We start from the raw sequence: 14,863 nt of genomic DNA on the forward strand, positions 1-14,863 counted from the left end.
AGGTGCCTCTACATTACCCCCCCCCCCCTTTTTCCCCACATGACCTGCCCAGGTGCCTCCACATACCCCTCCCCTGCCCCCACATGCCACGTTGACCTACCCAGGTGCCTCCACATACCGCTGTGTATTGTGTGTTACAGTAAATGTCATATGTTACATGTAGCATTTTACAGGCCCTGTCATGTGTAATATGTTTATACAATCTCTTCTCAGGTGACAGATGGCGGAACCATCAAACAGAAGATATTCACTTTTGATGCTATGTTCTCAACCAACTACTCTCACATGGAGAATTACCGCAAGAGGGAAGACCTGCTCTACCAATCCACCGTGCGGTGAGTACAGGCGGCAGTGGTATAGTGCAGCGAGCAACCTAATAACACAATCTGCTCTACCAATCCACCGTGCGGTGAGTACAGGCGGCAGTGGTATAGTGCAGTGAGCAACCTAATAACACAACCTGCTCTACCAATCCACCGTGCGGTGAGTACAGGCGGCAGTGGTATAGTGCAGCGAGCAACCTAATAACACAACCTGCTCTACCAATCCACCGTGCGGTGAGTACAGCTGGCAGTGGTATAGTGCAGCAAGCAACCTAATAACACAACCTGCTCTACCAATCCACCGTGCGGTGAGTACAGGCGGCAGTGGTATAGTGCAGCGAGCAACCTAATAACACAATCTGCTGTCCCAATCCACCGTGCGGTGAGTACAGGCGGCAGTGGTATAGTGCAGCAAGCAACCTAATAACACAACCTGCTCTACCAATCCACCGTGTGGTGAGTACAGGCGGCAGTGGTATAGTGCAGCGAGCAACCTAATAACACAACCTGCTCTACCAATCCACCGTGCGGTGAGTACAGGCGGCAGTGGTATAGTGCAGCGAGCAACCTAATAACACAACCTGCTCTACCAATCCACCGTGCGGTGAGTACAGGCGGCAGTGGTATAGTGCAGCGAGCAACCTAATAACACAATCTGCTCTACCAATCCACCGTGTGGTGAGTACAGGCGGCAGTGGTATAGTGCAGCGAGCAACCTAATAACACAACCTGCTCTACCAATCCACCGTGCGGTGAGTACAGCTGGCAGTGGTATAGTGCAGCAAGCAACCTAATAACACAACCTGCTCTACCAATCCACCGTGCGGTGAGTACAGGCGGCAGTGGTATAGTGCAGCGAGCAACCTAATAACACAATCTGCTGTCCCAATCCACCGTGCGGTGAGTACAGGCGGCAGTGGTATAGTGCAGCAAGCAACCTAATAACACAACCTGCTCTACCAATCCACCGTGTGGTGAGTACAGGCGGCAGTGGTATAGTGCAGCGAGCAACCTAATAACACAACCTGCTCTACCAATCCACCGTGCGGTGAGTACAGGCGGCAGTGGTATAGTGCAGCGAGCAACCTAATAACACAACCTGCTCTACCAATCCACCGTGCGGTGAGTACAGGCGGCAGTGGTATAGTGCAGCGAGCAACCTAATAACACAATCTGCTCTACCAATCCACCGTGCGGTGAGTACAGGCGGCAGTGGTATAGTGCAGCGAGCAACCTAATAACACAACCTGCTCTACCAATCCACCGTGCGGTGAGTACAGGCGGCAGTGGTATAGTGCAGCGAGCAACCTAATAACACAACCTGCTCTACCAATCCACCGTGCGGTGAGTACAGGCGGCAGTGGTATAGTGCAGCGAGCAACCTAATAACACAATCTGCTCTACCAATCCACCGTGCGGTGAGTACAGGCGGCAGTGGTATAGTGCAGCGAGCAACCTAATAACACAATCTGCTGTCCAGTCAGAATGTAAGAGGTGACGCTTAGGTGATGTAACCATAATAGGGATGTGACTGGAGTGAAGGCCCCCACACACTATAACGATTTACATCGGCCGATTATAATCGTTCTAGTGTGTGGGGGCCTTAAGGGATGCTCAAAAAGAGTTCACCTTACAATGTAATATGTGTGTGTGTGTGCCATTTTTGCAGTGTGTGTGTGTGTGTCTGGCATTATCGCAGTCTGTGTGTGTGTGTCTGGCATTATTGCAGTGTGTTTGGCTGGCATTATTGCAGCGTGTGTGTGTATCTGGCATTATTTCAGTGTGTGTGTCTGGCACTATTGCAGTGTGTTTCTGGCACGATTACAGTGTGAGTGTGTGTGTGTGTGTATGTGTGTGTGTCAGGAATTATTGTAGTTTGTGTCTGGCATTATTGCAATGTGTGTGTGTCTGGCAGGCATTATTGCAGTGTGTGTGTGTGTGTGTGTGTGTCTGGCATTATTGCAGTGTGTGTGTCTGGCATTATTGCAGTGTGTGTGTGTGTCTGGCATTATTGCAGTGTGTGTGTGTGTGTGCGTGTCTGGCATTATTGCAGTGTGTGTCTGGTACTATTACAGTATGTGTGTGTGTGTGTGTGTGTATCTGGCATTATTGCAGTGTGTGTGTCTGGCAGGCATAATTGCAGTGTGTGTGTGTGTGTGTGTGTGTGTGTGTGTGTGTGTGTGTCTGGCATTATCACAGTGAATGTGTGTGTGTGTCTGGAATTATTGTAGTGTGTGTCTGGCATTATTGCAGTGTGTGTGTGTGTGTCTGGCATTATCGCAGTGTGTGTGTCTGGCACTATTGCAGTGTGTGTGTGTCTGGCAGGCATTATTGCAGTGTGTGTGTGTCTGGCAGGCATTATTGCAGTGTGTGTGTGTGTGTGTCTGGCATTATTGCAGTGTGTGTGTGTGTGTCTGGCATTATTGCAGTGTGTGTGTGTCTGGCATTATTGCAGTGTGTGTGTCTGGCATTATTGCAGTGTGTGTGTCTGGCATTATTGCAGTGTGTGTGTGTCTGTCATTATTGCAGTGTGTGTGTCTGGCATTATTGCAGTGTGTGTGTCTGGCATTATTGCAGTGTGTGTGTGTGTCTGGCATTATCGCAGTGTGTGTGTGTGTGTGTCTGGCATTATTGCAGTGTGTGTGTGTGTGTCTGGCATTATTGCAGTGTGTGTGTGTCTGGCATTATTGCAGTGTGTGTGTCTGGCATTATTGCAGTGTGTGTGTCTGGCATTATTGCAGTGTGTGTGTCTGGCATTATTGCAGTGTGTGTGTGTGTGTGTGTCTGGCATTATTGCAGTGTGTGTGTGTGTGTCTGGCATTATCGCAGTGTGTGTGTGTCTGCCATTATCGCTGTGTATGTGTCTGCCATTATCGCTGTGTGTGTGTCTGCCATTATCGCTGTGTGTGTGTGTGTCTGGCATTATTGCAGTGTGTGTGTCTGTGGTAGCGGAGGTAGGCACCGGCCTGAGGACAGCGGAGTGGCCATGCAAGGGAACGTGCTGCATTCATTGGGAAACAATGTCAACAGATGTTGACATTGACCCCAAAAAACCCTTCAAAAAACACGTCAACCGTTTCATGTGCCTTCCTTTTTCCTGTTGACTCTTTGCAGTGTTGACCTTGTGCCTGTCGATCTTTTTTAGTCAACTTATTGACTGTGGAACTAGACACCGACGACCCTTTCATCCGCAGCCGCTGGATTTTTGGGACCGCTCCTACTGTATGTCATTTACAGCTACACTGAGAACGTCCCACGTCCGCACCGTCCCGCTGAGCCTTCCTGACCTGGACCCAACAACCATTAGTGGGAGCAGCCAGAAGGGCTGAGGCTGGGGGAAGAAGGAGATGTGTGTGTGTGTGTGTGTCTGGCATTATTGCAGTGTGTGTGTGTGTGTCTGGCATTATTGCAGTGTGTGTGTGTCTGGCATTATTGCAGTGTGTGTGTCTGGCATTATTGCAGTGTGTGTGTCTGGCATTATTGCAGTGTGTGTGTGTCTGTCATTATTGCAGTGTGTGTGTCTGGCATTATTGCAGTGTGTGTGTCTGGCATTATTGCAGTGTGTGTGTGTGTCTGGCATTATCGCAGTGTGTGTGTGTGTGTGTGTCTGGCATTATTGCAGTGTGTGTGTGTGTGTCTGGCATTATTGCAGTGTGTGTGTGTCTGGCATTATTGCAGTGTGTGTGTCTGGCATTATTGCAGTGTGTGTGTCTGGCATTATTGCAGTGTGTGTGTCTGGCATTATTGCAGTGTGTGTGTGTGTCTGGCATTATTGCAGTGTGTGTGTGTGTGTCTGGCATTATCGCAGTGTGTGTGTGTCTGCCATTATCGCTGTGTATGTGTCTGCCATTATCGCTGTGTGTGTGTCTGCCATTATCGCTGTGTGTGTGTGTGTCTGGCATTATTGCAGTGTGTGTGTCTGTGGTAGCGGAGGTAGGCACCGGCCTGAGGACAGCGGAGTGGCCATGCAAGGGAACGTGCTGCATTCATTGGGAAACAATGTCAACAGATGTTGACATTGACCCCAAAAAACCCTTCAAAAAACACGTCAACCGTTTCATGTGCCTTCCTTTTTCCTGTTGACTCTTTGCAGTGTTGACCTTGTGCCTGTCGATCTTTTTTAGTCAACTTATTGACTGTGGAACTAGACACCGACGACCCTTTCATCCGCAGCCGCTGGATTTTTGGGACCGCTCCTACTGTATGTCATTTACAGCTACACTGAGAACGTCCCACGTCCGCACCGTCCCGCTGAGCCTTCCTGACCTGGACCCAACAACCATTAGTGGGAGCAGCCAGAAGGGCTGAGGCTGGGGGAAGAAGGAGATGTGTGTGGTGTGTGTGTGTGTGTGTGTGTGTGGGGGGGGGGGGGGGGGAGAGTGTCACCACATTGGCAGTGCTCGCATTTAGGAGAAGTCAGGAGCAGATTCCATCCAGCGTCAGCTCCCAGAGTCACTTACATGTCACGTCCCTGTTCCAGTACTAAATATCACATGTTGTATATTGTAACGTCCATGTATTCCGTCATAGCGGTTCTCTATATAATGTAGGATGAACCTTCAGACCGTTCCATTCTCTGTGCCAGGGCGCCATTGGCGAGTGTTTTCAGACCGCGCAGAAGCCAGTTCTCCTGCTCTCTGTGGCCCTTATTCTGATTGAGTCGGATGGCTCCGAATGCGGACGGCCGATGGTTGGTGATTGCGCATGTGTAGAGGCGTGTCTGCGCATGTGCGAGCGCCGCGCACGTCCGAACACGGCGTCAATTCTGTACAGAATACGATCAGTCGGAACAATCCGAACAGGGGGTGGAGAGGGGCATGACGGGCGGTTTGGGCTCATTACCATATGCGTACGCCCCACGTTTCATGGGCGTTCCCATGAATACGCTGGGCGTACGTGTGGTAATGTGGCCGTGACGCACGTGTGGGGGGCGGACATATCACATGGCTGGATGCCAGCTGCCGCCCATATCCCGGCTTTCATACGGAAACATGTCCGAGTGGTCTGGAGCACTTGGAGCTGTCTGACCGCTCCGTCCATCATTCGGTCGGCGACCATCAGAGGATGGGGGAGGTTCCCACAGATGGGGGAGGTGATCACATGAAACATCTACCCGCGGTCCGTTCGGTCAGCGTCTTACCGCATTCGGACGGTGTGAGCGATCCGTACGGTAGGCGGGGCTAAGACCACTCGGTTCCTGTCCGAAATACGCATCCGTCCGAGCCAACTAGAATAAGGGCCACAGTGTCTGTCCTGTTCTTATCTTACGGATCCTGATCTGTGATGTGCAGAGTGCATGGGCCCGTCCTGACCTGTCAGCGCAGTGGGCGTGTCCTGGGCGCAGTCTCCCTCCCATCTCACCAGTTCTATCAATAAATGATACATGTAATTAGAATGCACAAATGGTTGTTGCTGGGTTCTCTCCACCTCCCACATAGCTTCAGTAACCAAGCAGGAGGTGCTGAGACTTGTAGTTCCACTGCTGCTACCTCTATCATACGCCATGTTCCTTTGGACAGCTGTGTGATAGACATAGAGTGCCATGTGCAGTCCTTGTGATAGTTACCATTGAGCCCCCTGCCCACCTTCTTCTGCCCATGAGCCTGGTGCGGCTGTATCGGGAGTTGGCCGCTGCTGTGCGCTGGATGTCTGGCAGGGAACTGAGGACAGTGTCGCTTTGATTACAGGTAGAGATTTGGACTCGTCAGCCACTCGGTTTGTGTAGCGCGAGTCCAGTGTGCTGAGGGGGAAGCTGCTTGTCGCGTGCCGTCAGTGTGCGGATGAGCAGATCTCCGTGTCTCCGTCACCTGTCACAGCGCACGTGTGCTTACAGGCAGCTCTCCTTACGGCAAATCCACCAAAACTTCTTCTTTTTTATTCTTCAAGGTCAGGAAAGGAGCAGGAAACCGGGCGCAATCCAAAGTCATTAACTTCACAGGCGAGAGCCTGCGCCACAGAAGCCGTCCGTATTCCTTCTAGGGTGAGACGGAGGCAGCATTAGTATACAGCGTCGCAGCTAAATGGGGGGAGCGGAGTGGAGATGAAAGGGAGAGGAAGATAAAAGTCATTTTTGTGGCGGATCCTGAGGGTACACAAAGACTATCGGCCGTTGCGAGGCAAATTTTATCATTTCAAAGTAAAAAAATACACTTATTCCATTCTCTGGAGCCATCCGAGTTCCATGTCATAATTGTGACTTTATTTGATAAGCTCGGAGGTTGGCGTTGTCACCGCGCGCCACTGAAACAACGCCTGGGCCGCTTCGGAGAAAGGGAAAATAAATAAACAAATAAAATAAACAATTGTCAGAGACGGGGATATATTCGGAAGAGGCTGAGGTGAGTAAAATATCTGTTAGGAGCCTCAATCCTGCAAATGTTTAGGGGAAGCTTAGCGGGATGAATGGGCATAGGCGGGGAGCGGGAGGAGTCTGCTGGCACAGGCCACATCCACAGGTAACCCAGGGGTCCCGTCCTTCCTCCCGGAACCCAGATTACGCTGCAGACCAATCAGTGTAGCTGAAATTTAGGGAATGCAGGTTTAAAGCCCCGTACACACTTCTCGATTTTTAAAGAAATCACTCAGACAGCAATGTATTTTATATAAAAGGGTATTGTGTATTCTCAATATTTTAAACGATGCACATTCCTGCGCATCATTAATGACCCTCAGCGGTGTCCCGGTGACCCAAGTGGGCCTGATTCACACAAATTCGTATGGCCAGCGATTAGTTTAGTCTTCGTCCTGCTCCAGTGAAATCCCGCCTTGCAAATGAATGTGCTCGCTGTGCGCATTATCAAATGATTAATACAATGGGCACCAGTCATCGCAGCCACTGCGTAGCCCAGGACTCACTCGGCAGCGGCTGTGATGACTGCAGGCACATTCTGGCCAGCTACTGACGTCACACACCCTCTCCTAATACAGGTATATCCGGCCAGCTACTGACGTCACACACCCTCCCCTAATACAGACATATCCGGCCTCGTGCTGACGTCACACACCCTCCCCTAATACAGACATATCCGGCCAGCTACTGACGTCACACACCCTCCCCTAATACAGACATATCCGGCCAGCTACTGACGTCACACACCCTCTCCTAATACAGACATATCCGGCCAGCTACTGACGTCACACCCCCTCCCCTAATACAGACATATCCGGCCAGCTACTGACGTCACCCCCCCCCCCTCCCCCCAATAGGCGTAGCCACGCATACATTTTCACTGACACTCACAGCGGGCTTTTTCGGCACGCCCTGTGTTTTACTTGGCACTCCAAAAAAACGGTGGAGAGTGATAAATGACCAGCCAATCAGCTACTACCTGTCATTTTTCAAACCCATCCTGTAACATGGAAGTTAAGAGCTGCTTGGCTGGTGGTTTATCACTCTCCATTTTATCTTTTTTCGAAGCTTGATACATCTGGGCCTTAGGGCCCCATTTATCAAGTAATATTTGCGGCTAAATCTCCGAAAACATCCGAAAACACCCGGGGTTAGCAGAAATCTCCCTGGGCTATCACCATTCTGAGATGGCGATAGCCCATTGTAGCCTATGGCTACGGGATCGCACTGCCTGAGCGGCAGTGCGGTCAGCGGGGTCGCCAGCTCATGACAGTGCATGCGCAGATCCCCCGGCTTGTGTCAGTGATAATACATTCCAACGAAGTGATCACATTTTACAATGTCACTGGCACGGTCTTCTCCTGGTTCACCTCATACCTCTCCGATCGCTCCTTCTCCGTCTCCACTCCGAGCTCCTCCTCTCCTACTACCCCGCAGCCAGTCTGTGTTCCCCAAGGGTCAGTCCTTGGCCCTCTCCTCTTCTCCCTCTACACCACCTCTCTGGGCACCCTCATCAGCTCCTATGGTTTTCATTACCACCTTTATGCTGATGATACCCTAATCTATCTCTCCTCCCCCGACCTATCACCATCACTCCTGTCCAAGGTCTCCGAATGCCTCACGGCCATCTCAGCCTGGATGACCCAACGCTTCCTGAAACTAAACATGGCTAAAACTGAACTTCTAATCTTCCGTCCCCCGAACATCCCCTCTTCTCCCACTATCTCCATCAGCATTGGTGAAACCGAGATCACCTCCACCGACCAAACGCGCTGCCTCGGTGTCATCATTGACTCCTCCCTCTCTTTCACCCCCACATTAATGCTCTCTCGCAGTCTTGCCGCTTTCACCTACGCAACATCTCACGCATCAGACCATTCCTCTCCACTGACGCGACCAAAATTCTCATTCACTCTCTTGTCATCTCCCGCCTTGACTACTGCAACATCCTTCTCTCTGGGCTACCTCTCACCCGCCTCGCACCTCTCCAAACCATTCTTAACGCTGCTGCTAGGCTCATCTTCCTCTCCCGCCGCTCTACCTCCGCCTCCCCCCTCTGTCTATCTCTTCACTGGCTCCCCATTCCTTTCCGGGTTCTCTTTAAACTCCTCACCACCACCTACAAGGCTCTCTCCTCCTCCACCGCTCCTTACCTCTCTTCACTGATCTCTATCCACACTCCCTCCCGTCCTCTTCGCTCCATCGCTGACCGCCGACTGACCTCTCACCTAATCCCCATCTCCCACTCCCGTGTCCAAGACTTCTCTCGCGCTGCCCCCCTGCACTGGAACAACCTCTCTCCACCCATCAGGCTTTCTGATTCCCTTACCTCCTTCAAGCGCTCCCTCAAAACCCACTTTTTTCGACTTGCCTATCCCTCCTCCTCCTCCTAACCTCTTTCGCTCCTCCTATCCTGCCTACCCTACCCCTCCATCTGTTCCCATCCGTTCCTACTTATCCTATTGTTTTTCGTTCGTCCACCCACCTCCTTTTAGTCTGGTAGCTCTTATGAGTAGGGTCCTCCTTCCTCACGTACTCACCCTACCTCTTTACCTCACCTGTGCTCCTGCCCTGTTCTTCCCTTCCTCTACTTCATCTTCAGTCTCCTCGACAATTTTGACACCTACTTCAGAACTGATGCTGATTTTAGTTCTACCAGCTATACCCCTATTTATACTGTATTTTATCATCACACCCTGTACGTTACCTTGTAATTTGTTTTTTGTTTGCTATGTACGGCGCTGTGGACACCTTGTGGCTCCTTATAAATTAACGTACTACTACAATGCGATCCTGGGCGGTAATATTCCGCCCAGTGCGATCAATGATAAATGGGCCCCTGAGTGATTTCAGATTAGTGTGATCACTGGTTTAACCTCCATAATCACTGTGGGCCATGGACATGATTAATGACATTGCGATACACTCAAACCATTGTCTTCTGATGGCCGCTTGTAAGGGATTCATCTCTGCCAGGCGAGTTCTACTTGCTGATTTTTAAAGCATGCTGGGCTTTGTAGTTCTACAAACCTTGAAAAGCTGCAAACAGCTGGAACTTGCTGGATGCTGTTTTTTGATCCACATCTGAAGTTGCTCATATTGACTGATCATGCTGGGTGTTGTAGTTCAGCCACCGGTTGGTGGCGGCTGCTGGATGTGTACACGAAGACAATCGCCGAGCTACTGAAGTATAAAGTGAAAGAAATTAAAGACAAGTAAATGTAGCATTAAAGCATGGAGTGCTGGGAAATACTAGCAGCAATATCGCTAGATTGGAATAAAGGAAAGGGCCAAATTTACATTTAAATGAAGATATTTAGAGTTTCTTGCATTCCAACCGAGTAGAAGCGGCGGGAGAGATGGACAGGGCTGGCTCTACGGAGGGGAGAGGGGGGAAGGATGAACGTGCGGCGCCAGGCAGGGGGGCAGGCGGACATTTCTGTAATGGTTCTGCATATGCAACATCATTAAAAAGGGGTTTCTGCCCTCTGCTGTTGTGCAGATTTTATGTTTGCAAAGGCAATCCTATAAGTATAGTGCCAACAGTGTATACAGCGCTGTACAGAACTACGAAGGCAGCAAATGACATAATAACCAGCATCCCCCGCCCAAGAGCTTACAATCTTATTCTTAGGATAGTTACCCTTAAGGTGCGATTCTGCACCTGGAATGACAGCACGGGCACTGCTATGCTACGGTGCCAGCTGGGTAAGGGTAGGCACACCTGCGCTTTGTGAAATCCTTGCACCATCTGGGCGGCAGTATGAGGCTCTTGTTACCAGTTTCAATGTCACCACTTGTCTACATCAATAAGTGATGTGTCCTCTCCTGCAGGCGAGCCGCAGGCTGCGCTGGGCGTCCGCTGTCACACACAAACTCATTCCGTACCGGGCTCCGCTCCTTCCACAGGATGGAGAGACGGATCAGCTATCTTGACCCATTTTCTGTTCACATAAATCCTCGGCTGGGGGGATGTGGTTGCGGCTCGGGCGGCGGTGGTGCTATTACTCTATGGGTGGTTCCGGTTAGTAATCTGGGACAGTCCAGTGTGTGTCAAGCAAAAGCCTATGATTGCGGCAGCACATTGAGCCTTCGGTGTCTCCTCCTCCGCCTCGGGTCGCACAATACCTCTAATCTTCAGGAGAAATGTGAGGGTTTCAGCTCAGAATTGCATCCTTTTGTTACAGTGGGATAAAACTGCATTAAGTGCCATTATTTTCTCATTTTACACTTTTCATGTTATTCTTTTGCTTCTCTGTTTGTAAGCAGTAGGGGGCGCAATCCCGCTCGCAGCATCCGTCAGCTTCCGTCAGGATGTCATTGTCACTGCTGTGGTTTGCCTGTATCTTAGTAAGGGGAGACACCCCCACCCACCACCAGCATCTCCGTATAAATAACATTGATGCGAGTCCCCTGGTCTTTCGCTCGTCTGGTAATAAAGCCAAGATCAATGGCATTTGTTATGTATTGCTAATTACTTGTTACTGAATTATTAACTGCATTATCTACTTGTACAAATGTTTCTGCCTCGGTCTCTGAATCACCATTGTTATCAGGTGTGGAACAGCTGCGGACATGGCATTAAATCAGATTACAGATAAAAGGGTCCGTCACTGCTGGAATAAGGGCTCTGCGCAGTCCGCGCCCTGCTGGGGTGATTCTGTGAGCTTGGCGCTCTGTTGGGGCATAATGACGAGTACTCTGACCTCATGCCATGGACTGGGCAATGCAAGAATTAGTACGGGGCTCAGGGGAAGATCTTGCTGTAACTCCTTTACTTCATAGGAATTATTGGATGTGTCATATTATTCGGAATAGGCTTTGCCTTCATCTAAATGAAGCTAAATGCCTGTTTTCTGCTGTTTAATGGAAAAGGACAACGATTGGCCTCCAAATGTATTAACAATACAATGGTGAATGGCGTTAGTGTGTGAAGAATGAGGCGAATGCAAGAGCACACAATGGTGAACAATGGTGTGCTGCTGGGGATCCCGCTCCTCCCACTATATAACTATCAGTCTGTGACTTACTGCTGTCTCCATTCCCCTCCTCACATCATGTCCCTGTCACATGCAGCCCTGTCCTCACTGACTCATCACTCATCTCCTGATATACTCTGTGCTGCTGGGGACCCTGCTCCTCCCACTATATAACTATCAGTCTGTGGCTTCCTGCTGCCTCCATTCACCTGCACTGACACATCCCTCATCTCCTGATATACTCTGTGCTGCTGGGGATCCCGCTCCTCCCACTATATAACTATCAGTCTGTGGCTTCCTGCTGCCTCCATTCACCTGCACTGACACATCCCTCATCTCCTGATATACTCTGTGCTGCTGGGGATCCCGCTCCCCCCACTTCATAACTCTCAGTCTGTGGCTTCCTGCTGCCTCCATTCCCCTCCTCACATCATGTCCCTGCCCCTGTCACATGCAGCACTGTCCTCACTGACACATCCCTCATCTCCTGATATACTCTGTGCTGCTGGGGACCCTGCTCTTCCCACTATATAACTCTCAGTCTGTGGCTTCCTGCTGCCTCCATTCCCCTCCTCACATCATGTCACTGCCCCTGTCACATGCAGCCCTGTCCTCACTGACACATCACTCATCTCCTGATATACTCTGTGCTGCTGGGGACCCTGCTCCTCCCACTATATAACTCTCAGTCTGTGGCTTCCTGCTGCCCCCATTCCCCTCCTCACATCATGTCACTGCCCCTGTCACATGCAGCCCTGTCCTCACTGACACATCACTCATCTCCTGATATACTCTGTGCTGCTGGGGATCCCGCTCCTCCCACTATATAACTATCAGTCTGTGGCTTCCTGCTGCCTCCATTCACCTGCACTGACACATCCCTCATCTCCTGATATACTCTGTGCTGCTGGGGATCCCGCTCCCCCCACTTTATAACTATCAGTGCCAGTAATGAGCGTTTCTGCAGGTGCCAGTAATGAGCGTTTCTGCAGGTGCTGGTGATGAGCGTATCTGTAGGTGCCGGTAATGAGCGTATCTGTAGGTGCCGGTAATAGGCGTTTCTGCAGGTGCCGGTAATGAGCGTTTCTGCAGGTGCCAGTAATGAGCGTTTCTGCAGGTGCCAGTAATGAGCGTTTCTGCAGGTGCCGGTAATGAGCGTTTCTGTAGGTGCCGATAATGAGCGTTTCTGCAGGTGCCGGTAATGGGCGTTTCTGCAGGTGCCGGTAATGGGCGTTTCTGCAGGTGCCAGTAATGAGCGTTTCTGCAGGTGCCGGTAATGAGCGTATCTGCAGGTGCCGGTAATGAGCGTTTCTGCAGGTGCCGGTAATGAGCGTTTCTGTAGGTGCCGGTAATGGGCGTTTCTGCAGGTGCCAGTAATGAGCGTTTCTGCAGGTGCCGGTAATGAGCGTTTCTGCAGGTGCCGGTAATGAGCGTTTCTGCAGGTGCCGGTAATGGGCGTTTCTGCAGGTGCCAGTAATGAGCGTTTCTGCAGGTGCCGGTAATGAGCGTTTCTGCAGGTGCCGTAATGAGCGTTTCTGCAGGTGCCGGTAATGAGCGTTTCTGCAGGTGCCAGTAATGAGCGTTTCTGCAGGTGCCAGTAATGAGCGTTTCTGCAGGTGCCAGTAATGAGCGTTTCTGCAGGTGCCAGTAATGAGCGTTTCTGCAGGTGCCAGTAATGAGCGTTTCTGTAGGTGCCAGTAATGAGCGTTTCTGCAGGTGCCGGTAATGAGCGTTTCTGCAGGTGCCGGTAATGGGCGTTTCTGCAGGTGCCGGTAATGAGCGTTTCTGCAGGTGCCGGTAATGAGCGTTTCTGCAGGTGCCGGTAATGAGCGTTTCTGCAGGTGCCAGTAATGAGCGTTTCTGCAGGTGCCGGTAATGAGCGTTTCTGCAGGTGCCGGTAATGGGCGTTTCTGCAGGTGCCGGTAATGAGCGTTTCTGCAGGTGCCGGTAATGAGCGTTTCTGGAGGTGCCGATAATGAGCGTTTCTGCAGGTGCCAGTAATGAGCGTTTCTGCAGGTGCCAGTAATGAGCGTTTCTGCAGGTGCCGGTAATGAGCGTTTCTGCAGGTGCTGGTGATGAGCGTATCTGTAGGTGCCGGTAATGAGCGTATCTGTAGGTGCCGGTAATAGGCGTTTCTGCAGGTGCCGGTAATGAGCGTTTCTGCAGGTGCCAGTAATGAGCGTATCTGCAGGTGCCGGTAATGAGCGTTTCTGCAGGTGCCGGTAATGAGCGTTTCTGTAGGTGCCGGTAATGGGCGTTTCTGCAGGTGCCAGTAATGAGCGTTTCTGCAGGTGCCAGTAATGAGCGTTTCTGCAGGTGCCGGTAATGAGCGTTTCTGCAGGTGCCGGTAATGGGCGTTTCTGCAGGTGCCAGTAATGAGCGTTTCTGCAGGTGCCGGTAATGAGCGTTTCTGCAGGTGCCGGTAATGAGCGTTTCTGTAGGTGCCGGTAATGAGCGTTTCTGCAGGTGCCGGTAATGAGCGTTTCTGCAGGTGCCGGTAATGAGCGTTTCTGCAGGTGCCAGTAATGAGCGTTTCTGCAGGTGCCAGTAATGAGCGTTTCTGCAGGTGCCGGTAATGAGCGTTTCTGCAGGTGCCAGTAATGAGCGTTTCTGTAGGTGCCGGTAATGAGCGTTTCTGCAGGTGCCGGTAATGAGCGTTTCTGCAGGTGCCAGTAATGAGCGTTTCTGCAGGTGCCGGTAATGAGCGTTTCTGCAGGTGCCGGTAATGGGCGTTTCTGCAGGTGCCGGTAATGAGCGTTTCTGCAGGTGCCAGTAATGAGCGTTTCTGCAGGTGCCGGTAATGAGCGTTTCTGCAGGTGCCGGTAATGGGCGTTTCTGCAGGTGCCAGTAATGAGCGTTTCTGCAGGTGCCGGTAATGAGCGTTTCTGCAGGTGCCGGTAATGAGCGTTTCTGTAGGTGCCGGTAATGAGCGTTTCTGCAGGTGCCGGTAATGAGCGTTTCTGCAGGTGCCGGTAATGAGCGTTTCTGCAGGTGCCAGTAATGAGCGTTTCTGCAGGTGCCAGTAATGAGCGTTTCTGCAGGTGCCGGTAATGAGCGTTTCTGCAGGTGCCAGTAATGAGCGTTTCTGTAGGTGCCGGTAATGAGCGTTTCTGCAGGTGCCGGTAATGAGCGTTTCTGCAGGTGCCGGTAATGAGCGTTTCTGCAGGTGCCGGTAATGAGCGTTTCTGCAGGTGCCGGTAATGAGCGTTTCT

General features: G+C 51.1%; 1 protein-coding gene across 1 annotated transcript in view; it reads left to right on the top strand.

Moving 5' to 3' along the window:
- Positions 1 to 14,863, top strand: part of IGSF21 (immunoglobin superfamily member 21) — a 400,123-nt gene that overhangs the window by 153,610 nt on the left and 231,650 nt on the right. Inside the window, exon 3 of the mRNA XM_083161891.1 lies at positions 214 to 335. Within this exon, the coding sequence (XP_083018017.1) occupies positions 214 to 335 (122 nt within the window). The remainder of the gene's footprint in view (positions 1 to 213; positions 336 to 14,863) is intronic.

Source organism: Crinia signifera, chromosome 19, assembly GCF_055691185.1.
Source record: "Crinia signifera chromosome 19, ASM5569118v1, whole genome shotgun sequence".
Taxonomy (NCBI): domain Eukaryota; kingdom Metazoa; phylum Chordata; class Amphibia; order Anura; family Myobatrachidae; genus Crinia; species Crinia signifera.